General features: G+C 43.3%; 3 protein-coding genes across 7 annotated transcripts in view; 1 reads left to right on the top strand and 2 right to left on the bottom strand.

Annotated features, from left to right (window-relative positions):
• Positions 1–6,027, bottom strand: abcf2b (ATP-binding cassette, sub-family F (GCN20), member 2b). The gene is made up of 15 exons (XM_046371049.1): positions 5,870–6,027; positions 4,915–5,065; positions 4,525–4,737; positions 4,095–4,277; positions 3,685–3,856; positions 3,321–3,416; positions 3,139–3,241; positions 2,499–2,594; positions 1,992–2,111; positions 1,758–1,847; positions 1,559–1,669; positions 1,412–1,474; positions 1,080–1,208; positions 779–982; positions 1–616 (listed from the first exon to the last, which is right to left on the bottom strand). Exons 2-15 carry the CDS (start codon positions 5,051–5,053, stop codon positions 500–502), a joined length of 1,836 nt encoding a protein of 611 aa, XP_046227005.1. The 5' UTR covers positions 5,054–5,065; positions 5,870–6,027; the 3' UTR covers positions 1–499.
• Positions 6,028–6,348: 321 nt separating this feature from the next.
• On the top strand, positions 6,349–11,555 carry chpf2 (chondroitin polymerizing factor 2). The gene is made up of 4 exons (XM_046371048.1): positions 6,349–7,669; positions 8,324–8,888; positions 8,997–9,179; positions 9,629–11,555. Exons 1-4 carry the CDS (start codon positions 7,398–7,400, stop codon positions 10,901–10,903), a joined length of 2,295 nt encoding a protein of 764 aa, XP_046227004.1. The 5' UTR covers positions 6,349–7,397; the 3' UTR covers positions 10,904–11,555.
• Positions 11,556–13,235: 1,680 nt separating this feature from the next.
• Positions 13,236–19,639, bottom strand: part of smarcd3b (SWI/SNF related, matrix associated, actin dependent regulator of chromatin, subfamily d, member 3b) — a 36,584-nt gene continuing 30,180 nt past the window's right edge. For all 5 annotated transcript variants that reach the window (XM_046371062.1, XM_046371060.1, XM_046371061.1 and 2 more), the window contains 7 exons: positions 19,217–19,318; positions 18,776–18,937; positions 18,325–18,422; positions 17,524–17,659; positions 16,625–16,747; positions 16,086–16,187; positions 13,236–15,983 (listed from right to left, as the gene is read on the bottom strand). In XM_046371062.1, the coding sequence (XP_046227018.1) occupies positions 15,930–15,983; positions 16,086–16,187; positions 16,625–16,747; positions 17,524–17,659; positions 18,325–18,422; positions 18,776–18,937; positions 19,217–19,318 (777 nt within the window). In that variant the 3' untranslated portion in view covers positions 13,236–15,929. The remainder of the gene's footprint in view (positions 15,984–16,085; positions 16,188–16,624; positions 16,748–17,523; positions 17,660–18,324; positions 18,423–18,775; positions 18,938–19,216; positions 19,319–19,639) is intronic.

Here is a 19,639-nt window from a genome sequence, read left to right as displayed (position 1 = left end):
TGCTGTTTTTATGTTCTGTTTATTCAGACAAACCTTTATTGCATTACATTGTTAAATAAGGCAGAACTGCTCTTTTACACAAAAAAAGTTGACTTTTAAATATCATAAAATATGACCTAAAGGCTGCTGCATACATGTTGGGATTAAACAGAACATTTTGAAAAATTAAAAAAAAAGAAAAGTTTTCTATGAAGACAGCACAATGGAATGCAATCCAAAATGCACTGAGATGCTTCAGGTGAATCAGCCAATCAGAGTGCAGCCTGAGGTGTCGGGAGGTGGGGAGGTTGGGTCAGGTTCAGCACGGTGCAGCACTGACAAACCGAGATGGAAATACAGTACAACATGTACAAGAGACGTGTCCAATAAGATGCATAAGAGATCGGTTCAGTTCTACTTAGGACATTTCCTGCAATGCAAACCCTGCTCATCCCTCTCAGGAGCTTGCAGGTCAAATCCATGATGCGAAATAAAGGAGTGGCTCACAGCGTGATGTTTCTTAAATGTCATGCGCTTGCTTTTCAATCTTTGATTTCAAGTGCTCCTTGTACGCCAGGATGTCCCTGTTCCACTTTGTGATGGTTTGATTCTCACACACCCAGATCTCCTGAGCCACCTAAAGAAAGAGATGAAAGTTACACTGGTGCCGAGTACAACTGGTTAAGTCAAATCCTGTGGCTCACGGTGTCATTTGTCATTACACAATTTCCCCCAGGGATCAATAAAATACTAAGATTTGCAATCATATGTTAAATTAATCAAATAATAGAATAAATACCTGTTGAATTAGCCTGAAGTCGTGGCTAACTAGCATCATGCCGCCGTCAAATTCGTTGATGGCTTCTGCTAATGCATCAATGGTCTCAATGTCCAAGTGATTGGTGGGCTCATCAAGGAACAACATGTGAGGGTTCTGCCAGGCCAGCCAGGCAAAACACACCCGGCACTTCTGACCATCTGACAAGTTCCTGATCGGACTGACCTGGAAGACATTTCAGGTCTAAGTGTAGCGCTGGCAGACAATGACAAAAACATTTCATTTTTTTAGTTTCACTACTGGAAGGGTATCCCAACCCTACCTGCTGTTTTCCTGTGAGCCCATAGCGACCAATGATTTTCCTCATCTCCTCTTTTTCTTTGATCTCAGGGAAACACTTCATCATGTACTCCAGAGGAGACAGGTCCAGCTCCAGCTGCTCTGTCAGATGCTAGAACACAAGCAGATACATAGAAGATATTTATTAGTAAATCTACTTTCTATGGAAGGTCTGGCAGAGCAGCATTTTTGCCTTGAATCACACTGAGCCTTCTAAGCGGACTATAATGTCTGCTTATCAGAGGGGTGAGGGGCTTACAGTGCTTTAGAAACTTGCAGGGTATTGAGGTGCTGTCATAAGGCTCAGAGATTTACCTGGTGATATCTTCCAATCTTGACGTGAGAATGTTTGCGAATCATGCCATCGGTGGGCAGAAGCTACAAAAGGAAAAGGAGAATAGACTTGAATACCCTGAAGTGCAGGTTCTCATGGGGTAATGTGGAAATATTTACTGTGCCCACCTCTCCCATCAGTAGCTTCAGCAGTGTGGACTTCCCTGCTCCATTGGGTCCCACCAGAGCCACTCGTGTATCCAAGTCGATACCAAACTCCAGGTTTTTATATATGTACGGCTGAAGGAAACAGAACAGATGAATGAGACCCTGAAATGCATCTCGAAGCGGACACAGCTGTCTGTGCTGTAGTATTAACCGCACTCACTGTGTTGTCGCTGTACTTGAAGCTCACATTCTGAACCATGATAACAGGAGGAGGAATCTTCCCACAGGGAGGAAAATAAAATGACAGAGTCTGTGAGAGACAGAGGCATGGATTAGTACCATGACACACTTCTTCAAAAAGTGTGTCATTGGGTCAAAAGTCTGAGAACAAGCGTCCAGCCACAAGCATACTGACAGTAATTTCCAAACCGCCATTTCAACCACATCACAGTACCTTGTCATTTACAACTTTTTCAGTCAAGCCGGATGCCACCATTTTCTGCAGCGTTTTCTCTTTGCTCTGTGCCTGTCGTGCCAGCTTTGCAGAGCCATGACCAAACCTGGCAATGTAATTCTAGATGAAAAAGGTATAAAAAGGGTACAAGACTTGATTCAGCGCATGACAGACAGAATAATGAATGTTTGTTATACTTAAAAACTGGTAGCTACTTCAAACAAAAACAACAACAAAAAAAAAAGAAACTGTGGAGCTTACGTTGGAAAACACCCAGATTAAAATAAGTTCAGTTAGTGACAGCCTCATCGTAGTAAATATCTTTTTTAAATATCTTCATAGTGGACATGAGCAACCTTTTGGTCACAGTAAGTCCAAGAGCAGCTACAATCCACCCTTGCTGTACATTATCTCATAATGTACAGCAAGGGTTTAACAAACCTAATCCAAAGCCAACCTGAGGAGAGTGTGTTTAAAACATTTCACCACATGGTGTCTCTCATTTACCTTCATGTGTGCTATCTGGTCCTGTTCCCAGTTGAAACGCTTCATCTGGTTCTCTTCCAGCTCCTCTCTGGTCTTCACATACTGATCATAGTTACCCTTAAGGCAAAAAATAGATTTGCATGGTCATCCAACAGGGCTGCACGCTGACACATAATTAGTAACCACCTACCCCTTGTTTCCTTATGAAGAAGAAGAATCACTTTATTGGCAGTATATATATTTTTACATACACACACTGAACTTGTTTTCTGCATTTAACCCATCCTTAGTTGAACACACACATGCAACACCCAGCAAATTACACAGGAGCAGTGGGCTGCAATTATCAAGCGCCCGGGGTGCGCCTTGCGCATCAGCCGGCTAATGGGGGCATTTTCGCATTAATCACTCCACCACACCCAAATTTTTCCTGCCCATTCGGTGGGGGAATCGAACTGGCAACCTTCTGATCACAAGCTGCTTCTCCAACCTCAAGGCCACAGCTGCCCCTTATTTAGCATTATGAGATCACTGTGGCAGAGTCAGTCTTTAAGACATAGCAAGGGATGCTGAGACTGATTTTTTTTTTTCCCCTCCAGGCACTCTGCTTTTTAAAATTTGCCACAAGACACCAGCAATTGTTTCAGCAAAGTGTTCTCACCGTGTAGTATTTCAGTTTTCTCTGATGCAAGTGGATGATGTTGGTGCACACACCGTTCAGGAAGTCTTGAGAGTGCGAGATGAGCACAAGGATTCGCTTGAACCTGATGACGACAAGCAGGATGAGCACTTCATATCAACCGTCTGGACACACTCGAGCAATGAAGTAGGAGGTGAACTTACGACTTGAGCTCCTCTTCCAACCACACACAAGCATCCAGATCTAAGTGGTTAGTGGGTTCATCCAGCAACAGCATGAAGGGCTTGATGAACAGGGCTCTGAAAAACAGAAGAAAGTCCAGTGTGACTAATAAAACGTCTCAACGTCACAGCAAAATATGACCTGCCTGAACAGGATTATACTTTATTATATGCACATAATCCTTTTATTCCACTTCATTTATTTGAAAACTTCAATTACTAGCTATTTTGCAGATTCATATTATTCAATGTTGACAGGCTACTACTCATAACTTGACAGTGTTGTGGGCAGACCAGAGACTAGAGGACTGGTCTGGAAGAACGGGTCACATCAGTTTGTCTTTACCTGGCCAGAGCAACACGCATCCTCCACCCTCCACTGAAGTCCTTGAGTTTCTTTTGCTGCATAGCAGCGGTGAAACCCAAGCCATGGAGGATCCGAGAAGCTCGCACCGCTGCCTTATCCGCATCCAGCTCCTCCAGACGCTCATACAGCTCCATCAGCTTCTCACACTCGGCTACGCAGGGGTGAGAGAAAGTCGTTTAGTGATCAGTTACTATACAAACACACTCAACTCTTAAGCGAGACAAATTCATTGTTGCTGCCCATCTGTTTGCTCAGATCAGCTACACACAAATTAGACTGTATTTAGTTTATCTGTTTATCTCATCTGCTCTCTCAAGAATTTTGCTTCTGTGACAATAAATTCTCCCCCCTACAGTAGCAGTTATTGCATAATACGTCACATGACTCACAGTCCTCATGGGCAAGTCTCTCTGCCTCCTTCTCCAGCATAATCCTCTCTTCATCCACCTCCATCACACACTGCAGAGCCGTTTTGTCACTGGGGGCCATCTCCCGGGTCAAGTGGTAAATATCAATGTGCTCTGGAATGGGAATCTCACGATGCCCAATAGCTGACAACAACATGGACTTTCCTAGAAGATGAAAGTAGAAGAAAATGAGTTATAGTATGTGACCTCAAAAATCCATTCTGTACAACATTTATCACACTTCCATTTGTGGAAACAACTGACAATGAGCAACTGTTGTTCTTTGTGGTAAAGGAGTCTAGCATTTAAGATATCCCAGTTGCCAAAACTGAAAATTGGATCAGGTACAAAAATAAAAAAAAATGTCGAGGGCACTGACTAACAATATCATATGCCAGGAGAGACCATTTACCAGTGCCATTAAGGCCAATGAGCCCATAGCGTCTGCCTGAGTTGAGTTCCAGGCTGGTATCTGCTAGAAGCTCTTGGCCATGGAAGGTGAGCGACAGGCTGCTAATGTGGACATCAGTGCTGTTGGGGTGTGAGGCCAGAACGCCCGTCACTGCCCGTGCCTCGGTCTTCGCCAGTTCAAATTCATCTAGCTCCTTTGTCAAACTGGCAATACCTGTCAAAATGTAATCAAGTAATTATTTTGCTCACATTTCAAGCTGGACACTAACCTATGTGACAGAATGGCAATATAATTACAAGTCAATACTAAAATTGATTCCAGGTACGATATAGGTCTAGTAAATCACAACCAAGCCTATAACATTTACTCAAAGATGTGACCTCCTCTCACCATTGCTCTCTGCTCCATTACGCTGTGTCTCTGGTTGTTCACCCTCCCCATTTAACTCGTCGGGTTTCTTTGAACGCTGGCGAGCTTTAGCAGCTTCCTTCTTCTTTGCTGCCTTCTTCTTGGCCAAGTCGGATGGCATGGTGGTGTAAGGCTATTCAACAGCAGCAAGAAAGGGACAGATATGGCTCAACACTCATATTCTTAAATAACAGCATGTTATAGGAAAAACCATTACAGTACCTAGTATTCACCTGTAGGAGGATTTAATTTCATTTCGCTATATCAGTCAGAAATGTTATGAGGAAAAAGTGCCGTTTGAAGTGGAACACTCGCCCATTAACCGGTATCACATATGTGCCGGTAAATGAGATCACAATGTGACTTAGACTTACAGCTGGCTTTAAGGAAGGACTAACGTTGTTAGAAAAGTCCTAACGTAATCAACGGTCCAAGCTGAAGAGCTATGATGTCAATGGTCTAACCAAGAACCAAATTTGGTTTCTTCGAGTTCCACCTGCTTGCACGTTGTGTTCTTAACATTGTAAAGCCTGGTAGCCCAGCTGATGCTAACGGTTGCTCATGTCGCTAATACTAACGGCAGATCTGTCATTTCACAGTTAATTAGCCGAGGACAGTACTTAAGGAGCTGCGTTAGCTCATTACGACAGAGTGTCATACATGTGAGGAACGTCGTACCGATTTTGATAAAGTGACTGCTGACTGCGTTAGTTCTCTAGCTAAGCTAACAGCGGTAGCTAGCTAACTCATTTACAAATAACAGGCCCGAGCCTCTAAAGCTAACTTGACGCAAGGCCCAACTCGCTACGGCAAGGTCTAAAGGCGGCTAATTCGGCGGTTAATTAACTGTTTTCAAGCCCACGTTTAATGTCACAGAAACCTGTATATGTTATCAATTTGAACCGCAGTTGTCAGACATCATAATAGTCTACATTACCTTGAAAACGAGTTACTGGTTTCGGGAGCACACCGACGTCGCGTGTTCACTTTTCGCCGGGTGAATGTAGCCGATCGCGAAACCGCCAGACGGGCCATATATGGTCAAAGAGGGCGGCGAGAATAAAGGTGCCCTCCCCTTCTCGTGGGACTGCAGTAAAATGCCCCTTCACTGATAAATTAGTAGTAGATTTAATACATAATCAGTAAAATAAGGTAATTGTTGCATTGAACTGCCTAGACAAGGGCTATCCTAAGTTAATAAACATGACATTACATTGACATGCTGGTTTGAAGGGTGGTTGTTCATCTTCCTAAGGTGTAACCACACTGATAAGACTTATAAATACACTTTTTTTTCGCACAATAAAGACCTACATCTTGACACGGGTCTACAATAATCATACGTTATCCCAGTTATGATATGTCCTTATTTTGGTCTTGAGTGTTTAGTTTTAGGCAGTCCTTATCAGAGACACTGGTCTCTTGAGTCGGCCAGAGGTGATGCTGCAGCGTATATGTTCAGGCAGTGATGATGAGAGTCAAAACGACGTGAGAGGGACGTTATTTCTACACTGCGTGTGTGGCAGTCAGTTTTTGAGGAAGTCGAGTAACTGAAGAAAATGGACGGCATATGTCCGGCTATGCTTTGATGACTTGTATCTGCATCAACGACGAAAATGGAAGCTATTCCTTCAAGTCGGTGTTGGTGGAGATGGATCGAGCAGCGACAAATCTACACTGAAACGACCGACGCGATGCTAGCTTAGCTTGCTCTTTGATGTTTGTTCCTCCGACACATAGCGTTACCATTCAGGTTATAATTATTTTATACACGGCGATCAAAACTTTTCAGTCGTCCTTGTTCGATTTTCCCAATTCGGTTGGTCTACACTGATGTAAACTCGAACGGTTAACTTTGCCAGGTGACAATTAGCGTCTTGCTACATTAGTTAGCTGACTTTAGAAGTGGCTATTAGCGTTTTCAATAGCCAAAATAAGTAGAGCTAGTTAACGTAACGTTAGCCCAAAAGGCAGTGAAGACATATGGTGGCGTTACATAGTGTTCATGACGGTGACTAACCTAACCAGCCTAGTTTGTTAGATATCTGTTAATATGAAATAAACGTTAATAACGTTAAGCTGTTTTCAATCTTTTGTTCTGACAAAAAGGACAAACTAGTTGATGGATTTACCTGCACCTTTACAATTAGTGTATTTTGAATTTCGAAATTAAATGTAAAGCATCATTCCATGCGTTTGCATTTGCTCTACTAGATAACGTTCAAATATCAAAATCAAAATCTTGCTTGATAGGTTGATCAGGAACTTTTAAAACGTCCACTTCACCGAGTGAGACTGAGGAAAGAGACAGCATGTGACATTTCAGGCAATTTACTGTTAAAATTTATAGATATATAAATATATATATATGTGTGTATGTAGGCGAAAATGTGTTAAGTTAGGACAGGAGAATTGGCACATAATCTAATAAATCTTCCATCAGGTGTAGCTCGTAACTACCAGACATGCGACTTTCCTCCTTTTTGGCCGTGTTCAGGCCTGCTTTACCCCTTATCCTCGGGCTGTCCTTGGGATGTAGTCTTAGCCTTTTGATGGTGTCCTGGACACAAGGGGATGCCGATGAGTCCTGTAGGGATGAACTGGTCAATGGAAGGCTTTTCCTGGGCAGAGGAGACACCCAGAGAGACTCTAGGGACGGAGCTGGAGATGAAGACTTTCAGCCACGTATTGTGCCCTATCACAAGGACCCAAACAAGCCTCACAAGAAAGTCCTTAGGTGAGTATGGAAGTCTTGTATTTCTCAAAACACCAAAATGAATCCTCTCCATATCATGTAAGGTAGATGATCTAATTAATTCTGTGTAAAGTCAGTGCCAGTGGTAAGGGAGGGGCTTTCTGCGAGATATGTCTGTAGATATGCAGACAGATTTGTAAAAGAAGCACCATGTCACATTATTTCATGTTTTCCTGGACTTGTTCTGAGAAACTGGAGACAATTCAAATCAAGAGGACCTAAATTTGCTAATTTTCTATGTAATACCCTTACATTTAAATCTCTTCTGCAATACGGTAAGTGCACAGTACAGTATATGTGGCATTTAGGCTAGAGATTATATCAGTCACTCTTTCGAACAGACATACAGAAGCTCAGATGTGAAAAGCAGACCTGTTGATCAACAGGTTTCATCCTCTTTTTCGTGGCTTATTTCAAATCATGGAGTTAATCGTCTGCAGTAAAAAGCTTCACACATAGGTTTTTATCTGATCTTTTCATGTTGGTATATTTATATGCAATTCCAGAACTTTTGAAGTCTACATTTCTTATCCTGGAAAAACGTTGACTCATAGGAGAAATGATCACATTTTTGTTTGTGTTTTGATGTCTTCTGTTTTTGTCCTTCCATTTATCTTTACCTGTCCACCTCTCCAGAACTCGATATATTCACACTGAACTGGGCATCAGAGAGCGACTGCTGGTGGGTGTATTGACTTCACGGGCCACCCTCAACACGCTGGCCGTGGCGGTGAATCGCACAGTTGCCCACCACTTCCACCGCACCTTCTTCTTCACGGGCCTACGCAGCCCAAAGGTGCCCCACGGCATGACTGTGGTTGCGCACGGTGATGATCGTCCAGTGTGGCTCATGTACGAGACAGTGCGCCACCTCCATCAGCACTATGGCTCAGACTATGACTGGTTCCTCTTAGCCCAGGATGACACTTACATGCAAGCTGACCGTCTGTCAGAGCTGGTGGGCCACCTCAGTGCAGGTCAGGATCTGTATATGGGCAGGGCGGAGGAGTTTATCGGTGGAGAGGAGAAGGCACGCTACTGCCACGGGGGCTATGGCTATCTCCTGTCTCGCAGTCTGCTGGCCCGTCTGCAACCCCATCTTGACACTTGCCGTAATGACATCCTCAGTGTGAGACCTGATGAGTGGCTGGGCCGCTGCATTATTGACTACCTTGGTCTCAGCTGTGTGGAGGTGCATCAGGTAAAAAGGAACAAATGAAATTCACATTTGACACCGTTTCATCGACAGAACAGCAGCCACACTAACATTGTTTTTTTTTTCCTCCTTGTCTCCTTGTGTGGCTTCCAGGATATGACCTATCGTTACTTTGAGCTCGGGAAAAATGCAGATCCAGAGCGTGAAGATAGCATGCAGTTTAAAAATGCCTTCACAGTCCACCCTATATCGGACCCAAATCTCATGTACCGTCTGCACAAACGCTTCAGCCAGATTGAGTTGGAATGGACTTACCAACAGATTCAACAGCTGCAGGTTTGTAACACTGACACCACTATTAGTTTGTTTGTGTGACTCATATCTGAAGGGAATGCATCAGATGGGCTGCTTCAGTGATGATGGAGCTCTGTGTGAATGTATACTGTTTGTTCTGCTCTCCAACACACCCACATTTTTGAGCCAAGGCAGAAATTCCTGACTGATACAATATTTAAACATGTCAGAAAGCCAAGACGAGAGGTTGGTAGTCTGTTTGGGCATGAAGTGTTACATTCCAGCGTCATCATCTCTTGAGTATGATCTGCCTAAGAAGCCTTGTTATGTAATTAGAGTAGCTGCTAATGACAGTTCATTAGCAGTGTTTTGACTTAACTTGAAATAAACCCTATACCACATAGCAATCAGATATGTCACCACAGCTTAGAGTGTGTCTTCCTTGTGAGCTTTGTTTTGAATTTTGACATCATTTTCCTTGTACTCATCAGATGCAGATAAACAACCTAAGTGACCTGACACCTGAGGGTAAGGCTGGAGTCACGTGGCCTATTGGAATCAACCCTCCCTTCAAGCCGAGAACCCGTTTTGAGGTTATAAACTGGGAGTATTTCACTGAAGAGCATGTATATTCGTGCATTGACAACTCCCCCAAGTGTGAGATGAGAGGGGCCGACCGCGCTGATGTAAACGCAGTTCTGGAGATTGCGGTGGAACGTCTTAATGAACGCTACCAGCCCCAGCTGCGCTTCCGCAAGCGTCGTCTGCTTAACGGTTACCGCCGCTTTGATCCCACGCGTGGTATGGAGTATGTGTTGGACCTTGCGCTGGAGGCCTATACCCAGAAAGACCACAGTCAAGTCATTGCCAAACGGGTAAACTTACTGCGACCTCTAAGCGCCGTTGAGATTATCCCCATGCCCTATGTGACGGAGGCAACACGGGTGCAGGTCATCCTACCTGTCACTGCCCAGGATCAGGACTATGTTAGTAACTTCCTCGACATGTATGTGATGAACACTTTGGACACCCATGACAATGTTTTACTCACATTCCTGTTCATCTATGATCCATTTGACGCGCAGCGAGTCAGTCAGACTGATGTGTTTGCTGGCATTAAGGCCATGATTGGGGAGGTGGAGAAGCGCTATGGGGATGTGAAGATTCCCTGGATCAGCGTGAAGACAGAGGTGCCCTCGCAGGTCAAGCTGATGGACATTATCTCTAAGAAGCATCCAGTTGATACGCTGTTTTTCCTGGCCAGCGTGTGGACCGAGGTCAATGCTGACTTCCTGAACCGCTGCAGAATGAACGCAATCAGCAACTGGCAGGTCTTCTTCCCCATCCACTTCCAAGAGTACAGTCCTGCCGTCCTCTATCGTGACCAGCAGCCCTCTGCGGCCTCCTCCTCCTTCGCTTCAGAGTCACTGCGAGACGGACACTTTGACCGCCACGTCTTTGACGAGGCTTGCTTTTACAATGCCGACTACATGGCCGCACGGACCAAGATGGCTGCTGACATCTTGGACAACGAGGAGCTGCTGGAAAGCATGGACGTGTATGACATATTTGTCCGTTACTCGGGGCTACACGTGTTCAGAGCTGTAGAGCCAGCGCTGATTCAGAAATATGTGCGGCGAACATGCAACCCGCGATTCAGTGAGGATATCTATCACCGTTGTGTCCTCAGCAACTTGGAGGGTCTGGGGTCACGCTCGCATCTCGCCATGGCTCTTTTTGAACAAGAGCAGGCCAACAGCACCTAGAGGTCTGGACTTCTTGAGAGTGTTGGGGCCTCAAACACACTGCCTGGACTACAGGACACTCATGCAGAATAATGTGAATTGTAATATGGTACCTTTATTATTCACACATGGAAATTCTCACCTTTGTGTGTGGCAGAAAAAAAGACCAGATCAGTTGAACAATAGCACTGTATCACTCATGGACCCTTTGGCCAAACAAACATCTGCTGATGCATAAGTTCCTAGTTGTGTTCTCCAGCTGAAAATCTCTCTGCTCGGTATTTATGAATACATCTGGCTTATGGGGTTATAACTTTGAGTCTGTCATGTCTAGACGAATTATGAGTCATGGAGGTGTCTTCTCACACAGCTCCCTGAATCCGATCTATCTGTATTCTGCCATTAATGTATTTTCACAGGAGTTGAGCAAGACTATTTATCCTCCAATTTACAAAAAAAAAAAAAAAATGTAGGAGGTTTTGTCTTGAAATAATAAATGCACAAAGGCCTTCGTTGTTAATGATTAATTGAGTAAAAATTTGAGCCATACGTCTTCTTTGTGAAGATGAAGACGTTTAAAATAGTACTGGAAACAAACTGAAGCCGCTGGCTGCCTTTTCTTTAATATCTGTTCTTTTTTAAGACATATTAAAGAGTGATATTTCTGCTCAGAGTTGTTTCTTCATTTCAGTGTAAAAATGCTTGTTTCGGTCTCATTAGACAAAAGAAAACAAACAACTGTTTGTAGGATCTGTATGCAGCATGCTTGAACAGTTACTCCTGGAGGTATTTGTCATCTGCTTGGCAGAGCTGAAGAAAGGGCAGTATCGCAGAAAAATCAGTGGTGATGGCGTGCTCATTCTCAGAATAAGACATCTTGTCGTCTTTCTGGTTTACCCAAAAGCTTTACTGCAGTGCCTGGAGGCAGTGAACAGTTTGTTCCCGAAGCAGCCTGCCCTGCCTCGTCTCCTCACATCAAGTCAGTAATTCTCCTCCCCGGCCCAGGCCTCCCTGAGTTTTGGCAAGTTTTCTGTACACATATGTCTTTGGGGAGAGACGTGAACCCATTGCCCAGAGGGAGGGTTGTGTCTATCCCTGGCCATGGTCTGCCGTGGCGTGGGTGGTTAACCTTCACAGCAAGAAGCTTGAACTCACTGAATGGGCTTACTTCACATAGCCTCCTCTCCCTCCTCCTCCTCCTCTTCCTCGGTAAAGGGGCGAGACGATCGAGCTGAGGCCCACTAACCCCCCACCCCCACCCCCACCCCCATAAAACTTCTCCATTCGCTGGGGAGAATAGTGGAGCAGCGGAGTGAAAGAGGGTCTTTCTGAGGAGGGAGTGGGGCTGGTGTTAGCACCACAGCACTACTGCAGTACGCTGTGGAAAGGCCTCCACCTGCTTCCTTGTGGTGAGGTCAGTGAACAATAAAATGCCTGTCTGCCACCTCTGGGGAACGCCTCGCTCAAGCAGGAAATTTAACCCAGAAAAAATGAGCCTGAGCATAAAAAATGTGAAAGGTAATTTCACAAGGCTGCACAATTATTTAGATAATTGGACATCGCATTTTCAGACACCCACAGCTAAAGCAGAGTTTATTTGATTCATTTGATGACAGAGTTCTGCTGTGTTTGAAAATTTCACTATCAAATGGTGCATTATGCCTGAAAATTACTGTCCATTAAAGTCACAGCATGTTTTTTTTTTTTATATGAAGTTTAAGTTCATATACAGATCAGGATAATGATCCGTGATAGGGGATAATATTAATGTAATTAAGTAGGATTTTGAAGCCAGGACTTTTGCTCATTTTTACAGACTAATTTTGTCTTATTTTATTTACGTAAAAGATCGAAGTAATTCTTTTACACTCCCAGTGACATTTGCTGTTGATATGTACCACATCACTGACTCTTAACTTTCAAAATAAAAATTGCGCTAAACTACGTAATATTCAAGCCTTATTATGAACTAAAATTTTACATGGTCTCTCTTTGTCTACAAACTGCAGCATGTCGGAAACATCACACACTGAAGGGAGACATCTCCAGTTTGCAGATTTAGGAATGAGTAGAAAAATCAGTATAAAAATATTGAAAAAATATCCTCACATTGATTTGAATTTTTTTTATTTTACGATGTATGAGCATTGCCCTGTAATCCACTTAGAAGTTATGTAGCTTTAAGATGCAGCACATTAATATGTAAATTTTTGCAGCAAAGCACAAAACAAAATGACATCATTTACCTACATAGGGAACCTGTGATCTATGATCTATTATGTGCACAAAAAGGTCCCCACACTTTGATATATTGTGGTATAAAAGGTGGAAAAAAAAGACTCTTCAGATATGATGGAATTTACAAACTTTGGCAAGCGCTTCTTTATTTACATCCAGACTGTCTCGCAATATCACAGCTGTTTTCCCTTTTTCTTTCTTTCTTTTTTTTTTTTGTAGGATCACCAAACGAGTTTGCTCTAACAGATACACAGTATTATGTATACTATTACCTCCCTGTCGGTGACGCTCTGACAACAGTGTAAACAGAGAGAAAGAGCAGATCCCACTCTTCACAAACACATGCAGGGAGTGGGACAAACATGTCAACAGTATGTCAGGGTATTAGAAACAGAAGACACAGTAGTCTGTTAACATTTTGTCAGGTATTCTGATAACTGTGGTGCTCAACGCTGAGGTCACCCAGGAGTTGTAGCTTCTAGTTTCCTCCACAAGAGGGTGCTAGTGAATCAGTGACTGTTTGACAACAATGTGAAAGCCCTGGCCATACAAAGACAAATCACTCCAGGTCAGACACAGGACTAAGATACTACCAATGACTACTGTTTCTCCTCTAATGAGTGCTTTTTAATATAACTTAGTAACAAAAACACAGTTCAGAAAAAAAAAACACCTACAGTTAGTTGCTGGTAGGGCATATCATTTTTGGCAAAAGAGTTTCCAGAAGGCATTTCAACAAGTCTTTCTGCTCGTCACACAGACTGCTATGCCAGCTTTTTATATTTACACACTGTCTCGTCAGATGTTTTAATTAACGTCCATGGAGCATGCATAGGTCATCGTGAAATCGTCCAATCTGTCTTTTTGTTTTTCTTTTCTCTCTGTATGCTGGGATAATAAAAATGGGGTCTCACCCACGACGAAGAGAGTCCCGACAAAGGATTACAGCACAGTGCAAAGAAACCCGGAAAAAGGTTCCAGCTAGAAACTGACTGCTGAGAAAAAAAAAATCCTCCATCTGACATTACAATATATACATACAAGTCAAGTGTCATTAAAAAAAAAGTGTTCAAGGAAATCGGTGCAGATTATATCTTGTGTGTTACAGCTACTGAGACTGAAAGCGAGGGAGGTCTTTCTTGCAGCTTCCAGCTCCCACGACAGTTACGGGATGGACCTAAAATAAACCACCCCAACCCAAGATAGTACACTGAGGAACACTAACATTCCTGCCCTACTAATTCAAAACTCATGGAGCTCCCATAATGCACCATGAAACTCAGCCCGCCCACCCCCCTCCCGCCTCCCCCAAATTCACCCCAAAACAAACACAGATAGTCTGTCACATACTGTACAGATGGCCCTCTTAGCAGACAAAAACATATTTACATTCACATCTCTAGAAAAGAAAAAAAAAACTTCATTTTTCTTCTTCATGTAACATAAAAAGTGAAGAAAAGGACACGATTCTCCACACCTGGATTTAAGGGTTCGACTGTAGCAATAGCGGTTTTAGGGTTTGTTTACAAAACCGTGAGGTCTAATTGGCTACAAACATCTGGGAGTAAATTCTCTCTGCAGCAACCCGAGTTGCTCAGATTTGCTGAGACATCTTTCGGAAAGTTGCGATAAACCCAGGTGAGGAATACTTTGCCCACTTCTTTTTCAGTGATCATTTTTCTCTTCTTTATGTTGCAACCTTTGGTAACACCTTCAAGACATTAACTGGCAAAATAGCACACAAATCAGAGGCAGTGAGTGACTTTGACGAAAGAAACAGTCGACCAACATGTATTTGCCATTTTGCTATGATTAAGGGAAGATAAAAGCTATTAATAATACAAGAATACTTGTTTCTCCTTCAGCGAGACTCCTTTTGTTGCTATACAGACACAGAGCTGTTAATGTGATAATACTTTAATTCATGTAACTAATACTGTTGTAGGAGTTACAGTAAAAAGACTTTACTGGCGAGACACACTGGGGGTTTTCCAATTAATTCCCTCAAAAAAAAAAGAAGCAAAAAACAACAAAACCTGCAAATGAACGAAATCCAACCCAACGTATCACACTGTAATCTCAACTTTGCTGGTGTAGTTAATCAATCTTTCGAAAACACACTCCTCCAGAGTACAGATGAAAACACACACACACACACACACACAAACGTTTCAAAAAGAGCTGGAAAACATAAAAAGTGAAGTCCCATCCAAAGCTCTGCGAGGATCCACTGTGACACGGGGTTACATCATGTTACATTTCTGTCGGTCACCGCAGCGAACTCTCGAAGATCGGGATCCAAAAACAATGCAGTGTGTGGGCATCCGATTCAGAGAATTCTTTTCTCTTGACGTATCTGTGACATATTTACAAAAAGCAGAGAGTGGAAGATGGAAGAGGAGGTTGTGTTTATCAGGCAGTAAGTCTGAGGATGCCTGTGGTCTGAGGGCTTGACCTCTGGTGGGAGGGGGTGGTGGTGGGGGGTTAATACATGCAGTTAATGGGGATGTCCTCACGGTCCTGCACAAAAACAGGGACAGATATGCAGCTTTGTGTCCGCATATGTGCATCGAGGGCTGGCTTCAACACGTGAGGGGAAAAACCACCTCCGCCATTTCAAAACATCGGAAAAAAAAAAACCTCTGTGATTGGCGGCCGACCCAGACAAAGGCTTTTCTTTATTTTTTTTTTTTGGTTACCGACATTTTTAGAGCTCTGAGGTTTCACCACGATGGCCTCACACACATCCAAACACACACACACACAAACAGCTCTGACGTCAGATGCACAGATTCAAGCGGGTCTCGGCTTAGGTGTTGCGCACTGCTAAGGCCTGCTCCAGCTCCTGTCTCCTCTGCTGGATCTGTCGATGAAGGAAAAGAGGGCGGGAAAAAAAAACACGAATACGTCATTAGAGGTTTGCTGGAAGGTGAGTGTAAAAGCTGATTAGATGGCGTTTCCTCACCTTGCAGTAGAAATAGCGGCTGACAGCCTCCTGGGACCAGGGCTCATGGTAAAACGCCGCCCTCCTCTCCTCTTCAGGGTTCCCCACCACATCTGTCATTAGCTGCAGCCAAGGAGAAGGTGAAATCATTAACGATAGCACTAAATAACAACCATTATTAATATTACGTGACAAATGTGCAGCATGAATACTGTTTTTTTTTTTTATTGGACAAAATACTGCATGTAATTTGCAGCACGCAGTAGTTTAAACCAATTAATCATTTGTCTGAGAAGGATTCCTAATTATTTTCAGAATTCAAAGTCAACCTTTGGGCTTTTAGTTCTGGATCGCTAATGGGATGAAAAGCTTCATGCTCTGCTCTGAGGTTTGAATGAAATGCCTTAGCTGGTTTAAAAACATCTTTTCACGAATGCTCATCCTACATTTTACTCTCCTTCACATTCAGAACAAACGTATGACCGAGGCAGCGAGTTGTTTTTAATGTTACTTTTCTGAAAAGAGCGACATGAGCTTGTATATAAATAGTTATATTGAACCTTAAGGTCTCTGCTCTGGGATTTGAGCCAGTCCTGGATGTAGCCCTTGGGATCTCGGGAGAAACTGAGCATGAAGTCCCTCTGGATCTTCAGCTGGTTGATGGACTCGATGGTCTCGTGGATCTGAAAGTGGAACAGCAAAATACTACACGTCAAGAGAAGAATCAGTGTATTCTGATAAAAATATCCAAAATAGACACAATTAAATTGATTCTGTTTAACCATTAACATTTATAAATGGCAAACACACAGTTCCTCAGGGAATGACAAGCATGAGGAGGAGCAACAGAAGAAAAGACGACTGCACCGGTCTCATAACCTTCAATACAGGCAGCTGTGCCATCTGCGATTTACAGCACAGATGTTCACTGGAGGATGACGTGTGACCTGATGAAGATTTAACGACTCGTTTAGGGACACAAAGCCTTCTCATCTCGATATACGGTTTTACATCTCGGCATTGTGGCATAAATGCGATGATCTTCTCGGGTGAACAAAGCAAGACGAGTAAATGAGTGACATGAGCGTATCTCTGCCTTAACGCAAACGTAAAATGTCATCGTCACTGAATCACCAAAGCCGAAAGAATGAGAAAACGCTGTGTCCACATATTTAAAAACAATTCAACATTACTTGTTGCCAGTGCACACACACAACAAAGTTGTCTCGACAAAAATGGCAGCTCAAATGCCAAAATGCGCCTGGCAGACCAGAATCCTGGTCAAATATCAGTAACAAGCTTCCACAGGATGTGAAATCCACTGCAAGCAAACTACCACAATACAAATGAGCTCCTGTTAAAATGTATGTAACGAACTGGAGAAAGCTCGCTCTTCACCTACGTGCGATTCCCAGCATCAAAGGCGTAGCTGAATCCACAATCACGTCGGTGATCTCACCTTGTTGTCGAGTGAGGCGATTTCCTGCTGGTTGGCGGTGGAGAGGAGGAAGCTGCTCATCTGGCTCTTCAGGGGGTCTTCCACCTCCACGTCGATGTCGTAGCAGGCCGTCTTCTTCTGGTCGTTGGGATCCACGCTGACAGAGAGCAAACGTTCATTTATGCAGAAGTGAGACGTGCTTAGGAAAATCACTACATAACCTCGACTGAAATCTTTCAATAAGTCCTTCAGAGGAGGTCGTCCGTCGGTGCTTATCTCCTAATTGGATGTTTCTTTTCATTTTTGTTTTCTTTGGTATAGTATATACAATTTTGAATGATAGCAAGTTTGAGTTTCAACACGCAGCACCTCAACTGCTCTCCCATATTGTTTGTGAAGTGTCTAACAGGGGCCACCAGTTGTTGATCAAATTTTATTTCTCATTTTAAAATGATTCGATTTTTATGTGCACCAAGGGTTTAGTGAAAATTCAAGAAAAACAAAACATTAAAACAATTTAAAAGCTTGAAGAGACCATGAATAACTCCTGAGGCCACTCTGCGAAAAAAAAGAGAACTTTTATGTCTATTTTAATAAAACATCTTTTTAAGATGAAGCTTTTTTTTCTACAAGTGCTCCAACATGAATACACTATGGTTCTGATATCAAAGAGAACTGCTCAATCACTACAAGGGATCACGGGCAAAATACACAATAAAAACTTTTCCCATATGACACTCCTCTTCACACTTGTCAGGTTTTCTTCTGAGTCAGGCCTTCCTGGTTAAACGAGGTTCATTTAGCGTAAAAGAGGAAATCTACCTGATGACGTGGTTGATGACGATGGGGTCAGGGGGTAAGAGGAGGTTGGTGAGACGCTGAGGGATCTCTGAGAACTTCAGCCGAGGGCAGTCAAAAATCTGTTGGGGATTAAATAACATCCGTGACAAAATCACAGCTGAAAAGTCCAGTTATTAAAACACACAGAAACACATTTTACCAGATGTATCGATAGCTATGGCTGAAAACAGATGGTTGATTTTGCAGTGTGCTGCAGAAGCACACTGGATAGTTTTACTCAAGTCTCAAATGGGAGTCAGTATTTCAAGATTAAATTAATGACTTTCACTTTTAATGGAACACTTTGGTACTTTTACTTAAGCAAAGAGATCCGTCTACTTCTTCCACCATTATTTTCAGTGGATACACTGAGCACTGATATTAATATTCGTGCAACAATCGGGTGATTTATAGCACACAGGAAGTCCCGTACCTGCTGGAAGTACTTGTCACAGTTGATGTACTCCTTGTCATGGGAGTCCTGCAGCTTGTTGGTCTTGATGTACTGCCAGAGGGCCTGGATGATGCAGGAGCGGGTCTGAGTGTGAATGCCAAGCAGGCGAGCCAAGCGAGGGTCCAGCTTAAACTGGGGAGGCTGCGGAGACAACGTAATCGCATTACAACACTTTTTACAACCACCCACCTCAGAGCCTTTACATCAGCTTCATCGCATCTGACATCCTTATCACATTCCCCTCTGCCATCGTTCCAAAATGGAGTCTTAAATGTTTCTGCAGACCGGTGGTTATCAGCGACGTGAGGCCTACAACAGCTGGTTTCATGGCATAGATTAGTCACAGAGTTATAACAGAGGAAAGTCTATTTCTGCGCAGAGTTGTGAGGCTGCATGGCTCCCCCTCCACCCTCCCCTCACCTGATAGTCCAGCATCAGCAGCAGAGTGCAGCGCACGCTCACGTCTCCGGGCCTTTTCACCTGGAAGCCGTCCGTCTCCTGGGTGGTTGGCGTGCGGTGCCACTGAAAGAGCAAACCACCATCACGGTGATGACACACCGCAAACCGAGCACCTTAGACTGAATGATCCTTTTGTTAGCTTCACACTTTTTAAAATCAGAATCTCTAATGAATTCCTGCTTTAAAGGTCCTTGATGCCTACTTGTTTTCTCTTATTACAACAATGGGACCCTAAATTACATTGTTTTTCTTACACAAATAAAAGAGTGTTTGGCAGTTTTACAAGAGAGATTTCTATATTTTTGTTTTCCCACTGGTTTGAGGTGGATGGGCTAAGTTGGAAAAAGGTTATGCCACATATTTCCCACACCAATCAGATTTTTA

The sequence above is a fragment of the Scatophagus argus genome, chromosome 18, assembly GCF_020382885.2.
Source record: "Scatophagus argus isolate fScaArg1 chromosome 18, fScaArg1.pri, whole genome shotgun sequence".
Lineage (NCBI taxonomy): Eukaryota > Metazoa > Chordata > Actinopteri > Scatophagidae > Scatophagus > Scatophagus argus.
The sequence above is the reverse complement of the archived record's forward strand: the minus strand, read 5'-3'. Positions and strand labels throughout refer to the sequence as shown.